The 19,900-nt window shown below is 51.4% G+C and overlaps 1 protein-coding gene and 1 long non-coding RNA gene across 2 annotated transcripts in view; both read left to right on the top strand.

The window, feature by feature from the left end:
* The window catches only part of LOC149768340 (uncharacterized), a 64,111-nt gene that overhangs the window by 21,986 nt on the left and 22,225 nt on the right, over positions 1–19,900 (top strand). The gene's annotated exons all lie outside the window — the stretch shown is intronic.
* Positions 10,040–19,900, top strand: part of LOC149768341 (uncharacterized) — a 28,507-nt gene continuing 18,646 nt past the window's right edge. The window contains exons 1-2 of the mRNA XM_089929313.1: positions 10,040–11,313; positions 11,396–12,067. Coding sequence (XP_089785439.1) covers positions 10,720–11,313; positions 11,396–12,067 — 1,266 coding nt within the window. The 5' untranslated portion in view covers positions 10,040–10,719. The remainder of the gene's footprint in view (positions 11,314–11,395; positions 12,068–19,900) is intronic.

Here is a 19,900-nt window from a genome sequence, read left to right on the forward strand (position 1 = left end):
AAAAGCGTCGTTAAAAGAGTCGTCAATTACATATTAACTTCGACGATGCTTTTAAATGTCGTCATTAGTCGATGCTTTTAAAAAGCGTCGGCAAATGTTGACGGGGAAAAATTTTTGCCGACGCTTAGAATTGTCGGAAGTTTTCTTTTTTTGTGTAGTGATACTAGTCGAGAGCTCTTTACTGGGGTTAATCTAGGTCTGCATAAAAAACATCTAGGACCCTTTTGCTGGGTCCATAGTGTTGGGAATTGTATCCTAAATGTCAACCGTCAGCATGTTGATTGAATTTTGTAAATGAATTGAGAAATCAATAAAGTATTTTTTGGCATTATTCATCATTTTATATCTTCAAATGGACTCTTATATGATGAAGTCCTTAGGACTTATTAATGATAAAGGAGGATTTATCTTCGAGTCCTTAAACTAGTTCGCAACCAAATGATATGTTGTTACAAGGATGACAACATTATCGAGATTAGGTCGTTGTGTGACATATACGTTGGTTGTCCTCTTAACCAAGGAGTGTGGAGACACTGGTTTGCCACACAGGTGAAGTGTAGGAGTACATTTCAATGAACGTGACCAATTCCGGAATGCTCTACTGTCAAGAGATGTTCCGAGTGGATATGGGTATAAGTTTGGCCCTCTGATCTGAGACCGCAACCTGTGACTAGCAAGCAACTCATTGTAATTTGGTACCGGACTACCTGGATTTCTAATTCAGTGACGGAAGGTCACTGGGTGCAGTCAAGTACTTGCGTAGTCAGTTGTGAGTCGAGATGAAATTGACTCCTTCTGGAAACAGGAGATAATGTCTTGTGATTAATTTAGCAAAACCTTGGCCAGGATAATCCCAGTGAGGAGTCACGGGATATCTAAAGTTAATCACATAATGGATGTACTAATTATAGGGTTGACAGTGAGCTCTAAGTCATCCTGGAATTAGGAGTCAAAGGGATTGAATTATACAGTAACCATAGTTCAGGGTTCCATAATATTTGCTTCGCATATATTCGGCCTATCCGGACATCGGATACCATTGCTAGATGGTCACATCGATTAGTGTAGGAAGTCGTTCCTATACTACCGGCTTAGGTTCGAACCTATAAGGTCACACGCATAGAAGATTCCTGATTGATCAAGAAGGCTGATGAATGATTAAGAATCATTCAGGGATAATTTGGTCAATTCGATTGGCAAATTATATTATAAAATAATTAAAGTAATTATCGGAGGATTAATTAGTAATTAGATTGCTAACGAACTCAATTGGATTGAGTAATTAGACTAAGAATGAGCCAAATTGAATTAGATTCAATTCTGGGCTCAATCAGAATTTTTGACCTGATTGGATTAGGTCTGAATCAAGAGGACTTAGGTTGACCAAATTAAATTAGATTAAATTTGTGTTTAATTAGGGATTGACCTAATTGGATTAGGTTCAACCCATGGTAATTAGATCGTTCTAATTGTTAGGATTTAATTAAATTAAATGGATTTGATCTGAAACTGTTCGGATCTTGAAATCCACTTGTCACATATCCATGCATGGCGCCATAAATTGATTTTTAATATGATTAAAAATTAATTTAATTTATTTAATGGTGCCATGGGACACTTGGCAACATCAGGGACCTCTTTCATCATTAGATGGGTCAAAATTGAGAGATAAATTCATGAAAAGAATTGGATAAGATCAAATTCTCTCTCTTCATGACATATGTCATCCTTATCTTTATCTCACTTCTAATTAAGGTTGAATTTCGAATTTAATTACCAAAAAATCACCACGTGACCCTCTAATCTGATTGGGGGCATGGAAATTTCAAAATTGAAAGAGGAAAGTGGCAACATGATGAATGGTTTAGATTAGATCAAGCTTCATCATGTAATGGCACATGAACTTGAATTTTGAATTCAAAATTCAAAACTCCACAAAATCCTCCACAAATATAGAATGGTTGGCATGAAGTTAGAGGGGATAGCAACATTAAAAGGACCTCCATCAGCTGGTGGTCGAATTCAAGGAATAAAGAGAAAAAGAAGAAGAAAAAAGGGAAAAGAAAAGAGAGGAACCCTAGTTCATGCATGGAAAAATTCTGCATTCAATCTAGCCGACTTCTTCCTCCTCTAAGTCCATCACGCCGTTAGTGTTAGGGGTCCCTGATAAGAGTCTTTAGATCAGATCTAAGTCCTCTTCAATCCCTCCAAACCTTTCCTTCAAGTTCTTCCAAGAAGGCGGTTCAAAAGTTGATAGCGTTGAGAAGATCATATTTCAGCCTCAAGAAATTCTGCGCAAACTAGCACTTCCGTAGGATTGGATCTCTTCAGGAACTTCGCGTGTACTTCTCGTAGAGGCCATTCGTGTACATGGCTGCGAAGTCAAGGATCAGATCCACAACTTTCATCCATCATAAAAGGTATTAATCTTGCATTAATCATTTATTATGGTGTCAAGATCTAGGTTCGATTCCTGAGGTTTTACCCTCTTTTGGGGCTCCTCACGGAGATATCTCCAGAATCCATTCGATGGATATTCGGAGATTAATTGGAATAGAGTTTTCAAGTTTCAGATCTAATAGTTAATCATGCATGAAAGTTTTAGCATAATTGTTTAAACGATTCCGGCATAATCCTATGTGTTCTTAAGGTGCTGATTTCTAGATTTTATCTTGTAAGCATGCATGAATTAAATTATTTGATTCGGTTTTCCGCTGTATTTTTTAAAACTTAAAAAGAACTACGTATGGCTTGATCCCCCTTATGAAGGAGTACGTAGGCAACCCGATCAGGTTCAGCTATAGTTTAAAAAAAAAAATCAGCATGCTTAACACCGAAGAACCTAGAATTTACTTTCACATAGAACCACGCAAAGAGAGAAACATAAGAGATATACACAATCCAGGTAGAGAGAGAAAGTTTAGATAGAGAGAGAAAGTTCAGTAGGAAGAGAAAATCCTGTAGAGAGAGAAACTAAGAACCAAGAGAGATATAGAGAGAAGAGAGGAGAGCGAAAGAAGAGAGAGAGGGCTCTCTTCTTCTTTTTCCAAATAGGGGAGAGCTCAATCTCATCCTCTTCTTCTCGGATCAACGGGGGTGGCGGCCCAAGGTGGTCAAGCTCTAGCGACGGCGGCTTTCAGCAGCGGCACCACCGGCGACGGTGGTCGACTGGCGCAAAGAAGAGAAGAAGAGGTAGAAGACCATCAAAGAACTGATCACACTCGACATGAACTATGGCTAACTCCCCAACCGCCAGCCCCATGCTCTCAGGGGTCCTAGATGGCGGCAAAGCTTGGCCTCTTTCTGATAGCCGGAAGGGGCAGAATGAGAAAGAAAAAGGTGCTGGAACAAAGTACTTTATTTTTGGATGAAGGCCCGATGATTTGCCAACTTAATTCACCAAGCTACAACTTGTATTAAAGGGTGGCAAAATATGACCCGACCCGCCAACCCGACCCGTGTTCGACCCGCCATAAACAGGTTTGGGTTTGGCCTAAACAGGTTTGGGTCGTAAACAGGTCGACCCGTTTAACCTGTTTATTAATTGGGTCAGATACGGGTTTTAGATGTCTGACCCATTTAAACCGTTTAACCCGTTTAACTATTGGGCAGGTTAAACAGGTCTAAACAGGTTAAACGGGTTAAACAGGTTAAACAGGTCTAAACAGGTTAAACGGGTCTAAACAGGTCTAAACAGGTTAAACAGGTCTAAACAGGTTGAAACAAGTCAGGTTGGGTAGGTTAAACAGGTTGGGTTGGGCAGGTTAAACAGGTCTAAACAGGTTAAACGGGTCAGGTTGGGCAAGCAGCTGGTTAAACAGGTCGGGTCGAGTTGGGTAAACAGGTTACCTGTTTATTAAACAGGTTAAACGGGTCGGGTCGGGTTACCTGTTTAATAAACAGGTCAGGTTCAGGTTGTAATTTCTGACCTGTTTAATAAACAGGTCGGGTTCAGGTTTATGATTTTCTGACCCGACCTGCATGTGACCCGACCCGTTTATGACCCGACCCGACCCGATTGCCACCCCTACTTGTATTATAACAATTTAAGGTTTAGCGGCAATCTTTCAAAATCGCATAAATTATAGATTTATTTATTGGCGTATTAATTAAATGCCATAATAGTAGTTCAACACTTCAAATTGTATATCCTGGATTACAAATTTATAGCAGCATTTATAATAAAGTACCAGTAATTAAAAAATACTTAATGGAAGATAGTGGCATCTATACTTGCTAAAGAGCAATTGCTCTAGACAGCCACTGATTTAATCATAAGTGATTGCAAGTTATAAATTTATTACTCATCGAATAGAGACTTATTTCGTCTTTTCTCTAGAATACTCTAATATAGATGAGTGAGGAAGTGTCGTAAAACTCCTACCTTGAGGATAGTAGTTAATGAGTTGTAGGCCAGATACTAGCTCATGCCTTTTAGTAGCTAGCTTTGCTGATAGTAGCTCTCCTCTTCTCTTCTCTTACAATAGATAGGCGCTCTCTACAACCAATTTTGCTTAACAATAAAGGCATTCCTTGATCTACAACCATCCTTTATTGTCCAAGTAAAGTCATTAATTAATTTGATGCTCGAGGAATTGTCTGAAAATGAAGGGCATCATTTGCAGGTGGCCAAGCAAACATTTCTATGTGACGTTATTGGAGAAAGTCATAACAGCAAAAGCCATTGAAATTTATATTTTATTTATCAAAACAATAATGCAGCAGAAAAAAGATTAGAGCATCAATGTAGGCTGCCCACTTATTCTGATTCTTTAATAAAACACGGGAAGTATCTTACTTCCTTCATTACTTCTTTAGGAAAGCAGAAAAACAAAAAATAAACAGCAGATACCAAAGGGCTTTTGTTGGAGAGAAATATTTAGTGCTTTTGATGGAATATTGACAATTTTCCTGAACACTACAAATTATTAGTGTCGTGTGTCTCGGAAATCTTGTTTAAAAAAAGAATTAGAGAAGAGAATTATATTTCTACGTATTTATTACAATGTATAGGAGCAGCCTTTATATAGTATTAAGAGGCTGACGAAATTTATTAAGGCCGACTAATTAGTTTAGCACAATAAATCACAAATCAATCAAGGTCCTAATCAATCATATGATATTAACGTCCTCCCTCAAACTCAGGGTGGTAAAGTGGACACTAATTTGAATTTGGAAACAAGAGATCGAAAGATGCCAGAAGGATGAGTTTTGGTGAAGACGTTCGTAGTGAGGATAGATCTCAGAGAGAAGGCAATTGAAGCTCAATGACGCTCGTAGACGAAAGCACTATGAAGAAGAGCAAGAGACCTCAAACTGGATTATGAAGGAGCTGGGGGCAGCGAATAAAGCCAAAGATTGAGAAATGGGGCGGTGCCATGCAGATGTACGCCTTCATGATCGAGAGCATGACCGCACCTGCCAAGTTTACCTGCTAAATTTTGACGGTACGGTGTGGTGCGCTACTGCTGGGGTTTGGAGTGGGACTGCACCTGCCAAGTCTCCCGCCAAGCTTCTAACAGTACGGTTTGACATGCTGCTGTTGAAGAATGGAGCGGAACTGCGCCTGCAAAATTTATCTGCCAAGCTTCTGACGATATAGTTTGGTGCTGCTCATCACTGAGTGCTCAGGTCTGGTCTTCTCCCCTATTCTTCTTCCCATCGTCATTGAATCCCATTAGATTTCAGATTTCCTTCACGTGGGTGCGTTTCCTTCGTTTCCTTTTTCCCATGGGTGCTGTTCTTCACGTGAGTTCACGTGACTAGCTATATGACCCCCCGGTGCCTGGTTCACGTGGGTGTTATTTCTTCCTTCTCTCCCGTGGGTTCACTGTTCTTCCGGTAGCTCCCAAGCAAAGCGAAGAGGGGGCAGGCGAGCGAGCAAGAAAAGGAAAGGAGAAGATGCCTGTGAGGACCCGTGCGGGCGTGTGTTTAGTCCCACATCGGCTATTCGCTGGATAGATCTTGGGTACTTATACAGGATCAAGGAACCCAAATAATACCTTCCGGCTAGCCATTTTGGGTGAGATCCTGGGTTGTTACAAATGGTATCAGAGCGGACCCGGCTCATAACCTATGTGGACTAGGGGACACTGCAGCACGGATCTATTGGAGCTGACCACGGGCCAATCATGGTGTTTGTGATTAGATTTGAATAGATATGAACCCTTAGCCTGACGAGGACGTCAGGGCTTGAACGGAGGGAGTATGTGAGGACCCGTGCGGGCGTGTGTTTAGTCCCACATCGGTTATTCGCTGGGTAGATCTTGGGTACTTATACAGGATCAAGGAACCCAAATAATACCTTCCGGCTAGCCATTTTGGGTGAGATCCTGGGTTGTTACAATGCCCTGTCGCGCTCGGCTCCGCCTGCGCTCCGCCACTGAGACTTGACCTGCCGACCGTGGCCGTGCCCCGAGCGAGCGAGGAGAGAAGACCCCCAGCGTGCTCTGCCACCGCCGCCGCGCGCCCTCCCGTCCCGTCGCTCATCTCCACTTTCCTCACCAAAAAAAAAAAAACTCCGACTACATCCGGTCCGATCCGTCTGCGTCCCGTGGCGACTCGCGGCAGCACCCCAGTCCCGCCCTGGCAAGTCGCTAAGGTCAGAACAGAACTGCAAGGAATGAAAGGCTTCCTCAAAGATGCCGAGTCCATGAGTAGAGATTTAAGAAAGACATGATGAATCCGTTTGAGATGAGTGACTTGGGAATGATGCCCCACCGTAAACCTTCATTTGCCCCAACCTTTTTTGATCGAAAAACTAACATGACTATACGGTTCCTTGTGCATCCGGCATGACTAGAGGCTTATCTACATACATCATGAGCTACGCGCCCGCAAGTTCCATCAATTTTTTTTTTTTTTTTTGGTTTGTTATATTACAAAGTTCTCCTGATTTATTTTGCTTCAGTCCTTTGTGAGTGAAGAATTTCGCATGCTTTTCAATTTATTAGCACTCATGAGACATTTTCAGAACTTCATGGGTGGAAACTAGAAGAAGATAAGAAAACGTGAAAATAATCAAAGAAAGCATTAATGTAGCAATAATAGTAGCGATAGCATTGCTAAATTTTATTGCCTCAGTGTACTGGAGATTCAAAGCATGGCTATTCCGAACCATGCGGCAGCAAGAGCGGAACTAACAATTTCCGTCTCCAAAACCGATCATTCTGTTTTGGAGATCGTAAACTACCTCCTTTCGAATTTGCTGGAGCCTGGAAGGTGCCCAATATGCCTTCTCCGTTGGTGGTAGTAACCAACGGAAGGCAGTAGGGTTTGTTGTTGGATTTCAGTTTCATCGTTCTCTCGGTCATCGGGACAGCAGCAACTCCTTCAAAATGTAGTTCAATGGTAGGAAGGGACGACTCCTTGACATCAGCCGAATCATAGCATATGTCGTATATGTCTTCAGGAACTTCCCTGTATTTCGACGACATTGCTGATCGATAGATGTTCGTGAAGGGCGTATATACATTTTTAGTGACCGTGCTGTCAAAAAATGTAATTATATTATACACAAGCTGCTGTAAAGAAATGGTGATCGCATAATTGCTGTTATTTGGTTGCTATTGTTGTCTCTCTTTGTGCTTCCGAGCTCTATATCCTTCCGCGTCAAAAGACGATGGCTCGACCCCAAAAGTAGATAAAAATAGGTATAGAGGCAGGGCAGAGCCTACGATATGAGGCATCGATGATATAATTTGGATGGTGATTTGAAGTGCTTGGTCTCCATGTCTGAATTTATAAACAGCAGGTAGCTAATCTTTCCACAGTCAGTATCTTGTAAAGTAGTAGACCCCTCGAGGATGCACTTGCAGTGATTCTTAGTAACAAAAAGCAGCATGCAGCCACCTCCGGGATCCGGTTCCAACTCTAACGTGTGTATTCTTATTGGGCAAACGTCTCCCATGATTTTTGCTTTCTACCAACATTTATCGTCTTTCGTCACCAACTTTTCATCATGCTTGATAGCTTTTACGGCTAAGAAAGAACCAATGACATACAGCTACTCAGAAAGAATAGATTAAGAGATTTGAACTTCCCGTTTCCAGTATTGCTTTGATCTTAAAATTACACTGCTTGTGCCGATTACATGATGCATGTCACATCAACGCTTTTTATTTGTAGTACTGGATGATACTAAAAGGGTTTCTGGAATAAATGGTCGAAGACTTGGAATTGTGGGGATGAAATGCCCAATTCTAATCCATAGTATTTTCAAAACCAGAGGCTAGTGTATCCCGGATGTTTCTAGAAACCGGGTTGTATTTTTCAATTTTTTACCGCAACACCAAACGCAACATTGTCAGAAGATAAAATATTTTTAGTAATGGACACACAAACTGATATATATATATAGATATATATATATATATATGTATATATATGTATATATATATATACATATATATATATATATGTATATATATATATACATATATATATATATGTATATATATATATACATATATATATATATATGTATATATATATATACATATATATATATATGTATGTATATACACATATATATATATATACATATATATGTGTATATATATATATACATATATATGTATATATATACATATATATATATGTGTTGCTGGTGGTCCAAACCGAGAACGATTGACACGACGGTGTGAACGGGGTTCCGCCTGAGTTGTCTTGGTTGGTGCTGGTTGCGCTCCACCTTCCGCCAAGGAACCTGCAAACAAGCCTTGCACCACCACCAGGGTGGTGATGGCCCTCCGACGGTCAAGTCAGAGGAGATTGGAGGAGGAGAGATGATAATCACAAGTGGGAGAGAGTGCTCTGGGAGGTATTGCTTACCCCCCCCTTCTCCCCCCAGCCGCATATATACCTGGCTGGGAGGTCTCTCAGGGGGGTTTGTCGTCGTGGGGCACGATAGAATGGCCACTGACATGGCCGTTACGGGGCGTCGTGGAGCAGCGCCGGGTACGGTCATGGCAGGGCGTAGTGGAGCTCCGCTTTGTACGGTTGATACAGGAGATCGTGGGCAGCATCGGGTACAGCCGTTGCAGGGAGTAGTGGAGCAGGAGGCCGCGGCGTGCCTCTGGAGAATAGCCTGTCGTTATCAAAAGATCTCCGACTCGGGGTCGGAATGCTGGATCATAGGGCAGCCGACCCGGGGTCGGGCTGCGAAGCCGGGGAGGTCCGACTCGGGGTCGGAGTGCTGGATCATAGGGCAGCCGACCCGGGGTCGGGCTGCGAAGCCGGGGAGGTCCGACTCGGGGTCGGAGTGCTGGATCATAGGGCAGCCGACCCGGGGTCGGGCTGCGGAGCCGAGGAGGTCCGACTCGGGGTCGGAGTGCTGGATCATAGGGCAGCTGTAGCTTTCCTGGATACGCGTGCCGATCACGTGGGGCATGGCGGCTCAATTCCCCCATAACAGTAGCCCCCCGCTTCCGAGCCTGGAACCAGAAGGGGAACAGGTGAAGGGAGTGATGTTTCGAGATTGCCGCCATCCTTCGGAGAGGCGCGCGCGCTTCAAGCTTCCCGCCTTCTTTATGGCGTATGGCGGTTGCTGCTGACCTGGCAACCTGAGGATTTCGGCGGACATCCTTCCTTAATGGTGTCGATTCGCCTTTGGGGTGCGAGCGACCCTTCGGCGGCCAGGCGTCTTCTGGCGTCATCGAGGTGTCACTTGCCCTTTCGCCTATTTAATCGGGGGCCCTCCCCCGTCCGTCTTCTTCTTTACGGACATTTTCGAGTTTCTCCTTTGCGCTACCATTGTTGCCGCCGAAACGTTCGCTTGCTTTTCCTTTGACGCTCTCGGAGCCGTTCTTCCTCCTCTTCAAGTGAGTTTCCCACTCTTCTACTTTGAGCTCTTCATACTTTTTCTTTTTGTACTAGTGCACCCCAGTCGTTCCGGCCTTTCCCTCCTCCTTGACCCCGTCCTGACCGTAGATTGGCCATTAGGGATGGGCGAAGTGGGAGCAGATAGCATCAAGTCAAAACTGGTCGCCGAGGACTTAGACGGATTTGTGGCTCGGTACCACCTTCCCGAGGCATGCAATGTCACGCTCCCAGGGCCTGAGGAGAGGATGTCTCATCCTCCCCGAGGGAAGATCGCCATCAATGAGGGCATCCTCCAAGCCGGGTTCCGCTTTCCCCCTTCAGACCTAGTCTTACAGGTGCTCCGGGGTTTAGGAATGGCACCGACACAACTGGTGCCGAACTCGTGGCGTGCTCTGACGGTCTTCCAGGTTCTCTGTCGCTTGCATGCGATTCCCGCCACCTTGAACGTTTTCTGGGAGCTCTACGGCCTGAGCGGCCACCCCCAGGACAAAGGGTGGTGGTGCTTCGCAGCGCGGCGAGGGTGCGGCCTTGTCAAGGAGGGTCCTACCTCCATTCACCACTGGAAGGAGCGCTTCTTTTTCGTTGATGCAGACCCCTCCTGGGAAATCAGGGCAATCTGGGGGACGCCGGTGAAGTCCCCAATTGGCCTGTCGAAGTTGTCGAGGGAGGAATCCGAGGGCGTTGCCGCCTTGAAGGAGTTGGTCGCCGAGGGCCAGCTTCCCCCGGTGGGCCGCCTTATTTCTGAGGATACCTTGGTGAACGTCGGTTTGAGCTCGGTCCCCACCGACCGTGAGTCCGCCATCGTTTCTTTAGCTCTTTTCTTCTCTTTCGTTCCTTCTTCCTTTCGGTTTCTCTGTCCCTGACCATCCCGTCCTTCTTGCAGAGGTCGACGACGTCATGCGGTCGGTGAAGTCGAAGGCTGTTGGTAGGGCGTCCCTGCTGGAAGCAGTCCGGAGGAGGAAACGAGCTCCTCCGAGCGGGGCCCCACCGGCGAAGAAGTCCCGTAAGGAGATACCTCCGATGCCGACCGACGAGTCCGGGCCCACCGGTCAGGGAGATGTCGTGGGCACCGACCGGCAGCTGACGCTGTATCAGCCCTCCGGTGGTAAGGTTGCCGCTACTCCGGAGGTGCCATCTGAGCCTGCTCAAGACGGACGGGTCGGACGTGATCGGTCCCCAACCCGGCCTTCGACTCGGTCGGCTCCTGATGACTCGAGGAGGGACGCGCCGAGGCCCCGGCCGAGCGGGACCCTATCAATTCCTGGGGCGACCCCCGCCCCGAGCGCGATCAGCCGGACTCTTCCCCAGGCGATGGATAAGGGTAAGGCTGCAGAACCACCATCCGGCTCCGGGGAGAAATCGGGGTCTGCCTTCACTACCGATGGCGCCCGAAATCTCATCGAAACAGTGTTGCTGGAGAAGGACCGTCGGCGGGTCCGGGAGTTGGATGTCTCTGACGTCGGGGCCGCCAGCTGCGTCTGTCTCATGTCGGTGAGTGTTCTTCTGGCCGTCTTTCACCATTTATTGGCTCTGTTGTTCTCCGCCTGACTCCCTTATTTTTCCTATTTCTTAGCTCGCCCAGTACATGATCCGTCTGGAGGAGTGCTACAAGGAACAGGCGGGGCTTTTGGCGAAGGCCGAGGACCGGCTGAAAGCAATGGAAGAGGGAGGCCGGGCTGCGGCAGGCAGGACGACTGGGGACCTCGAGGCGAGGCTCCGGGAGGCCGAAGAGCGGGCACTCGGCTTCGCCGCCCTGGAGGAGCAACTGTCAGAGGCTCGGGAGCAACTCAAAGCCGCCTCGGGCCTCGAAAGCAGGGTCAAGAAGGCGGAGGAACGGGCTGAAAAGCAGTCCCGGAAGATCGCGGACTATCGAGAGCGGTGGGAGAAGGCCCAGCGGTCTGCCGACAACGCCTGCGACCGAATCCGCTCTTTTGAAGCCAAACTAGGCGAACTGGAGTCGGCCCTGGAGAAGTCATGCACGGACGTCCAAGAGCTCCGTTCGCGCCTGAAGGAAGCCGAGGCCGCTCGGGTTGCTACCGAGGCGAAGCATAAAGAGGCTCAGGCTGATCTGCTGAGGGTCTCCTCTGAGGCCGAAGGCCGGATTGTGGCGAAGGTCTTGGAGGCCAAGGCTCAGATTATGGAGCGAGCTGAGGCGGAGCTGGCCGAGAAGAGGACGGAAATCGGGCGTCAGGCGGTAGAGGCTTATCGCCAGTCCGCCGAGTTCGCCCATGATATGTCGGAGGCAGTGCGGACCTATCGCCAATCTGACGAGTTTGTCCATGACGCGTCGGACGCGGGGGCCGAAGCCTTCACCTTGGGCTTCGAGGAGGGCCTGGCAAGGGTGTCGGCTAAGTATCCCGAAGTTGACCTGAGCGAGATCTCCCTCCTGGACTCCTCTCCGGCGCCATCGCCTGCTGGTTCTCCTGCTGCTTCCCTACCTCCCGCGGACGAGCCCGGCGTTCCCGACCCGGGAGTTCCTCCAAGCTGACCTCTTGTACCTTTCATTGTCTTTTTTATTTTTGTATGTCGGCGTTTTGCCCAATTGTATGGGCCTCGGCCCTGAAAATTAATGCACGTTGAATATTTCTTCATCTCGCCCTCGTCCTCTTTTTTTTTTTTTTTTTTTTAGCTCTTGGTTGCTTCTTGTGACTTTTGATTCCCGAAGTTCTTCCGGCGCTAGGCCAGGCATCCGAGGGTTAAACCTCAGGAAACTCTTCCGGCGCTAAGCCAGGCATCCGAGGGTTAGGCCTCAGGAAATTCTTCCGGCGCTAAGCCAGGCATCCGAGGGTTAGGCCTCAGGAAATTCTTCCGGCGCTAAGCCAGGCATCCGAGGGTTAGGCCTTAGGAAATTCTTCCGGCGCTAAGCCAGGCATCCGAGGGTTAGGCCTCAGGAAACTCTTCCGGCGCTGAGCCAGGCATCCGAGGGTTAGGCCTCAGGAAACTCTTCCGGCGCTAGGCCAGGCATCCGAGGGTTAGGCCTCAGGAAATTCTTCCGGCGCTAAGCCAGGCATCCGAGGGTTAGGCCTCAGGAAATTCTTCCGGCGCTAAGCCAGGCATCCGAGGGTTAGGCCTCAGGAAATTCTTCCGGCGCTGAGCCAGGCATCCGAGGGTTAGGCCTCAGGAAATTCTTCCGGCGCTGAGCCAGGCATCCGAGGGTTAGGCCTCAGGAAACTCTTCCGGCGCTAGGCCAGGCATCCGAGGGTTAGGCCTCAGGAAATTCTTCCGGCGCTAAGCCAGGCATCCGAGGGTTAGGCCTCAGGAAATTCTTCCGGCGCTAAGCCAGGCATCCGAGGGTTAGGCCTCAGGAAATTCTTCCGGCGCTAAGCCAGGCATCCGAGGGTTAGGCCTCAGGAAATTCTTCCGGCGCTAGGCCAGGCATCCGAGGGTTAGGCCTCAGGAAATTCTTCCGGCGCTAAGCCAGGCATCCGAGGGTTAGGCCTCAGGAAATTCTTCCGGCGCTAAGCCAGGCATCCGAGGGTTAGGCCTCAGGAAATTCTTCCGGCGCTAAGCCAGGCATCCGAGGGTTAGGCCTCAGGAAATTCTTCCGGCGCTGAGCCAGGCATCCGAGGGTTAGGCCTCAGGCAACTCTTCCGGCGCTAGGCCAGGCATCCGAGGGTTAGTCCTCAGAAAATTCTTCCGGCGCTAAGCCAGGCATCCGAGGGTTAGGCCTCAGGAAATTCTTCCGCTCGCTGGTCGGCCAAGGCTGGCGCAAGCCGAAGCGACCGGTCGGGGCTTCCGGCTAGTCTGCTCCCGGGATGATCATCGGGTTAGCCAGGCATCTGAGGGTTGTCAAGCCTCAGGGAAATTCCGCTCGTTGGTCGGCCAAGGCTGGCGCAAGCCGAGGCGACCGGTCGGGGCTTCCGGCTAGTCTGCTCCCGGGATGATCATCGGGTTAGCCAGGCATCTGAGGGTTGTCAAGCCTCAGGGAAATTCCGCTCGTTGGTCGGCCAAGGCTGGCGCAAGCCGAGGCGACCGGTCGGGGCTTCCGGCTAGTCTGCTCCCGGGATGATCATCGGGTTAGCCAGGCATCCGAGGGCCGAGCCTCAGGGAAATTCCGCTCGTTGGTCGGCCAAGGCTGGCGCAAGCCGAGGCGACCGGTCGGGGCTTCCGGCTAGTCTGCTCCCGGGATGATCATCGGGTTAGCCAGGCATCTGAGGGTTGTCAAGCCTCAGGGAAATTCCGCTCGTTGGTCGGCCAAGGCTGGCGCAAGCCGAGGCGACCGGTCGGGGCTTCCGGCTAGTCTGCTCCCGGGATGATCATCGGGTTAGCCAGGCATCTGAGGGTTGTCAAGCCTCAGGGAAATTCCGCTCGTTGGTCGGCCAAAGCTGGCGCAAGCCGAGGCGACCGGTCGGGGCTTCCGGCTAGTCTGCTCCCGGGATGATCATCGGGTTAGCCAGGCATCCGAGGGCCGAGCCTCAGGGAAATTCCGCTCGTTGGTCGGCCAAGGCTGGCGCAAGCCGAGGCGACCGGTCGGGGCTTCCGGCTAGTCTGCTCCCGGGATGATCATCGGGTTAGCCAGGCATCTGAGGGTTGTCAAGCCTCAGGGAAATTCCGCTCGTTGGTCGGCCAAGGCTGGCGCAAGCCGAGGCGACCGGTCGGGGCTTCCGGCTAGTCTGCTCCCGGGATGATCATCGGGTTAGCCAGGCATCTGAGGGTTGTCAAGCCTCAGGGAAATTCCGCTCGTTGGTCGGCCAAGGCTGGCGCAAGCCGAGGCGACCGGTCGGGGCTTCCGGCTAGTCTGCTCCCGGGATGATCATCGGGTTAGCCAGGCATCTGAGGGTTGTCAAGCCTCAGGAAAATTCCGCTCGTTGGTCGGCCAAGGCTGGCGCAAGCCGAGGCGACCGGTCGGGGCTTCCGGCTAGTCTGCTCCCGGGATGATCATCGGGTTAGCCAGGCATCCGAGGGCCGAGCCTCAGGGAAATTCCGCTCGTTGGTCGGCCAAGGCTGGCGCAAGCCGAGGCGACCGGTCGGGGCTTCCGGCTAGTCTGCTCCCGGGATGATCATCGGGTTAGCCAGGCATCCGAGGGCCGAGCCTCGGGAGATTCCACTCGTTGGTCGGCCACTTGTCGCTCGCCGCCCATCGGGGTTTCTCTGTGCCCAGCCGCGACCGTGTTTCTCCTCTCCTCCAAGCGTTGCCTGGGGGGAACACTAGAAGGGTATTAAACGCTAATTAATGCGTTACCTGGGAAATCGGATCGCCAGTTGCTGCTGGTGAGGAGTGTTAGTTGAGCGGCCGCGATACGCGGGTTCTTCGAGGAGGATGCGGCCTGGGCGCGAGCGGAGACACGTGGACCTAGGGGTATACGTCACCCGGATCGTCCTGCACAAAGAATGCGATTTAAGGAGAATGACGCTTAGGAAATCGCGGGGAGATACGCCTCGGGAGCCGGAACGGCTCCGGATTCAGTGCGCCTGCATTTATTGGAGCCACCCGTATCGGAACTACCAGGGGGCCGCAGCTTGGCTATAAATACAGGTGCAGGTACGATGGAATTTGCCAAGCCGGAGCTGCAGGTTGCCATGGATCGCGGACCTCCTCCTTGGCATATGACTGAGAGACTCCCGTCGAAGGAAAGGGGAGGCGCTCCCCTTACAACTTCAGCCAACTAGCCGTTTCATCTGGGATCAACAAGGAGGGTCTCCCCGGCGGAACTCCGCTCTAGGCGTTTCATCCGGGATCACATCTCCCCTCCTTGAAGTTCAGCCTCTGGGTTGAGCTCTGCGCCGGACGCTCAATCCGGGACCGCGCCTCCATATACTCTTCCCCCTCGAATCCCTTCTCTTCCCTACCACTGGGGAAGATGGGAATATCCTTTGGAGGCGGCGTTCCCCTGGGGGCAGCGGGAGCTTCTTCTGCGGCGGCTCCTCCTCTTTTTGGTGAGGTGCTGGATGGCGCCTCCGGTTAGAAGCACCCACTTCTGGTGGGACTGCAGCCGCCCTGGGTTGAGGGTTTGGGTCCCCACCTCTTCTTTACTTTCTTTACTCCCTAATTCCCCTCTGGGAATTCCTTGTAATCACACGAGCACGCCACTGTAACCAGAAATTATTGAAATGAAAAGTATTGCACCTTTTTAAATTGTCTTTCTGGCCTTGTTGTTCTACTGGTAATACATCCGCAGGTTAGCGGAATTCCAGCCCCTTGGAATTTCTCGGCCATCTAGGGCTTCCAACTGGTAGGAGCCAGGTCGGTTTACCCAACGAACTTTATACGGGCCTTCCCAATTTGGCGCTAGCTTCCCACCTTCCGTAGGTTGAGATGCCTTAGCTCGCCTCAGCACCAGATCTCCAATTCTGAAAAGCTTCGGTCGGACTTTGGAGTTGTAATACCGGGCCACCCTCTGCTGATACATTGCCATCCGTACCTGAGCCATTTCCCTTGCCTCTTCCAAGAGATCCAAGTTCCCTCGGAGTTGCTCTGAATTGGCCTCGGGTCGGTGCGCGGCCACCCGAGGCGAGGGGAGTCCGAGCTCCACGGGGGCAACGGCTTCCGTGCCATAGGTTAGGCTGAAAGGCGTCTCTCCAGTAGGAGTCCGTTGTGTGGTCCGATACGCCCAAAGGACATTCTCGAGTTCCTCGACCCAAGCTTGCCCCGTCCGGCCGATCCGCGCTTTGATACCTTGGAGGATTGTCCGATTTGTGACCTCGGCCTCGCCGTTGGTTTGGGGATGCGACACGGATGTGAACCGATGCTCGATCCCGAATTCCTCGCAGAAGTCCCGGAAGTGCTTGTTATCAAACTGTCGACCGTTATCCGAGATGAGGACCCGAGGTACTCCAAATCGGACAATGATGTTCTTCTTCACGAACTTCCGGACTTGTGCCTCCGTGATGGTGGCCAGTGGCTCTGCCTCCACCCACTTGGTGAAGTAGTCGATGGCGACAATCAAAAATTTCCGCTGGGCCGAAGCGACGGGGAATGGTCCGAGGATATCCATTCCCCATTGTGCGAAGGGCCAGGGCGCGGTGATTGGCGCCAAGGGGACAGAGGGGACTCTCTGGACGTTGGCGTGGCGCTGGCAGGCGTCGCATTTCCGCACGTGGTCCTTCGAGTCCTCCATCAAGGTCGGCCAATAGTAGCCTTGCCTCATGATCTTATGCGCCAAGGACCTAGCCCCCAAGTGCGATCCGCAGATGCCTTCGTGGACTTCGCCGAGGGCGTAGGCCGCTTCCGCGGGGCGGAGGCACCTTAAGAGGGGGGCGGTAAACGAGGTCCGATACAGCCTCCCTTCATAAAGTACGTAGTGGGCGGACTTCTTTACAAGCCGCCGGGCCTGATCTTCGTCTTCAGGGAGGATTCCTTCGGCGAGGTAGGCGACGAGCGGGTCCATCCAAGACGGCTCCGGATCAATTGCCATCACCGCTCCAGCCCCGTCAATGCTCGGGGCATCCAGGGTCTCCAGGTAGATTGCCCTCGACAAGTTGTGCGCGTCTGCGTCCACTAGGCGGGACAACCTGTCGGCCCTGGCATTTTCGCTCCTCGGGACCTGCTGAATGTCAACACTGCCGAGGTCGGGAATGAGTGTTTGCACCTTCCGGACGTAGCTCTGCATGGTCGGGCTCCGCGCCTCGAACTCCCCTCGAACCTGCCCGACCACCAGCTGGGAGTCGGTGAAGACTTTCAGACGCCGGATGCCGAGCTCCTTGGCGAGTTTGAGTCCCGCGACTAGGGCCTCGTACTCCGCCTCATTGTTGGTCACTGGAAATCCGAACCTCAAGGCATACTCGGCTATCACTCCATCGGGATTGGTGAGGACCAGCCCAGCCCCTCCACCTTCAGGGTTCGACGATCCGTCAATGTGGAGCGTCCAGATCGGGAGATCGAGGCTGGGTGTCTCCGGCGGCTTAGGTTCCGCCTCCTGCACAGTGCACTCAGCGAGAAAGTCCGCGAGTACCTGGGCCTTGATGGCTGGTCGGGGCTGGTAGCGGATGTCGAACTCACCAAGTTCTACTGCCCACTTCACCAGCCGTCCCGCATTCTCTGGATTGCTGAGAATCTGCCGCAGTGGTTGATCGGTCAAAAGGGTGACAGAATGAGCCTGGAAATAGGGGCGAAGCCTCCTGGTCGCAGTCAGCAGCGCGAAGGCGATCTTCTCAGCCTTCGTGTACCGCGTCTCGGCATCCCGGAGGACTCGGCTGATGTAGTATACAGGCTTCTGAAGTCTTGCCTCTTCCCGAACCAGTACTGCGCTGACTGCGGTTGGGGAGACCGCCAGGTAAAGGTAGAGCATCTCCCCCTCTTGCGGCTTGGACAGCAGGGGAGGAGACGCCATGTACTCCTTGAGCTGGTCGAACGCCGCATGGCATTCGGCCGTCCAGAGGAAGTCTTTTGGGCGCTTCAACACCTTGAAGAATGGTTGGCAGCGTTCGGCCGACTTTGCCACAAATCGTCCGAGCGCGGCGACCCTTCCAGCGAGCTCCTGAACCTCCTTCACTTTGGTCGGAGGGGACATATCTTGGATGGCTTTGATCTTGTCCGGGTTGGCCTCGATCCCGCGCTGGTTGACAATGAAACCGAGGAACCTCCCGGCCGAAGCACCAAAAGCGCACTTCGCTGGGTTTAGCTTCATGCGAAACTTTCGCAAGGTGGTGAAAGTCTCCTCCAGATCTGCAATGTGCTGGTCTGCATGGCGGCTTTTTACCAGCATATCGTCCACGTACACCTCCATATTCCGGCCGATCTGCTCCTTGAAGATTTTATTGACGAGGCGCTGGTAAGTGGCGCCAGCGTTCTTCAGACCGAAGGGCATTACCTTGTAACAGTACAGCCCCCGGTCTGTTATGAAGGCAGTTTTCTCCTCGTCCTGTGGAGCCATCATTATTTGGTTGTAGCCGGAGAAGGCGTCCATAAAAGACAGTAGCTGATATCCGGAAGTCGCGTCGACCAGTTGGTCTATCCGTGGAAGCGGAAAGCTATCCTTGGGGCACGCCTTGTTCAGGTCGGTGTAGTCGACGCACATCCTCCACTTCCCGCTCGCCTTCCGGACAAGTACGACGTTTGCCAGCCACTCGGGGTAGCTCACCTCTCTTATGAAACCTGCCTCCAAGAGTTTGTCTACCTCCTGGTCGACCACCCGGATCCGATCCGGGGCACAGTGTCTCTTCTTTTGCTTTACTGGTCGGTGGGTCGGGTCGACGTTGAGGGCGTGAGAAACGACCTCCGGGTCGATCCCAGGTACATCGGCCGCCGACCAGGCAAACACATCTGCATTGGCTCGGAGGAATTCCACTAACCGGAGCCGAGCTTCCAAGTCGAGGTTGGCACCGACCCGGACCGTGCGGTCCGGGCGGTCTTCTTCGAGGGGAACTTCGATTACGCCCTCGGCCGGCTCCCCGTGCCGCAAGGCCACTTCGTCTCTGGCGTCAAGTGACTCGACGCTTAGGGCCTCCATGGGCTTCTTTCCTTTGAGAGTTGCTAGGAAACACTGCCGTGCGGTCGGCTGGTCACCTCGGACCTCTCCAATCCCGGCCGCTGTGGGGAACCGCATGAGCAAATGGTAGGTAGAAACCACCGCGCGAAGGGCGTTCAGTCCGGGTCGTCCGAGGATAGCGTTGTAGGCCGAGGGGACACGGACGACCAAGAACCCGAGCCGCACCGTGGCTTCTGCGGGTGCAATGCCCGCAGTCACAGGCAGCTCGATGACACCTTCGGCCGAGATAGCGTCTCCAGTGAATCCTACGAGGGGGGTGGATGTTTTGTGCAACAATTGTCGGGAAAAGCCCATCTTTTGGAAGGCCTCGTAATACAAAATATCAGCTGAGCTTCCACTATCCACAAGAACACGCCTTACATCATAGTCCGCCATAGTGAGAGAGATCACCATGGCGTCATCGTGGGGAGTCTGAACCCCCTTTACATCTTCATCACAAAAAGTGATTACATTTCCGACCCGCTGCCTCTTCGCGACGGCCACTCCTGATACTTCCGCCGAGCCCCCTGCGTTCCTCACGGTCCGAGAGCAGCCCCCAGTGATGGTGTGGATCACTCCCGCAACGGGTCGATTCTGCTCCCGAGGCTCCTGAGGGGCCGGGTCGGCTGGACGCGGGTCTGCGGGGGGACGTCGGTCGTTTACATATCGAC

This window comes from Phoenix dactylifera, chromosome 2 (assembly GCF_051530095.1).
Source record: "Phoenix dactylifera cultivar Ajwa chromosome 2, Ajwa_hap1_PhDact_Kaust_v1.1, whole genome shotgun sequence".
NCBI classification, from domain to species: Eukaryota; Viridiplantae; Streptophyta; class Magnoliopsida; order Arecales; family Arecaceae; genus Phoenix; species Phoenix dactylifera.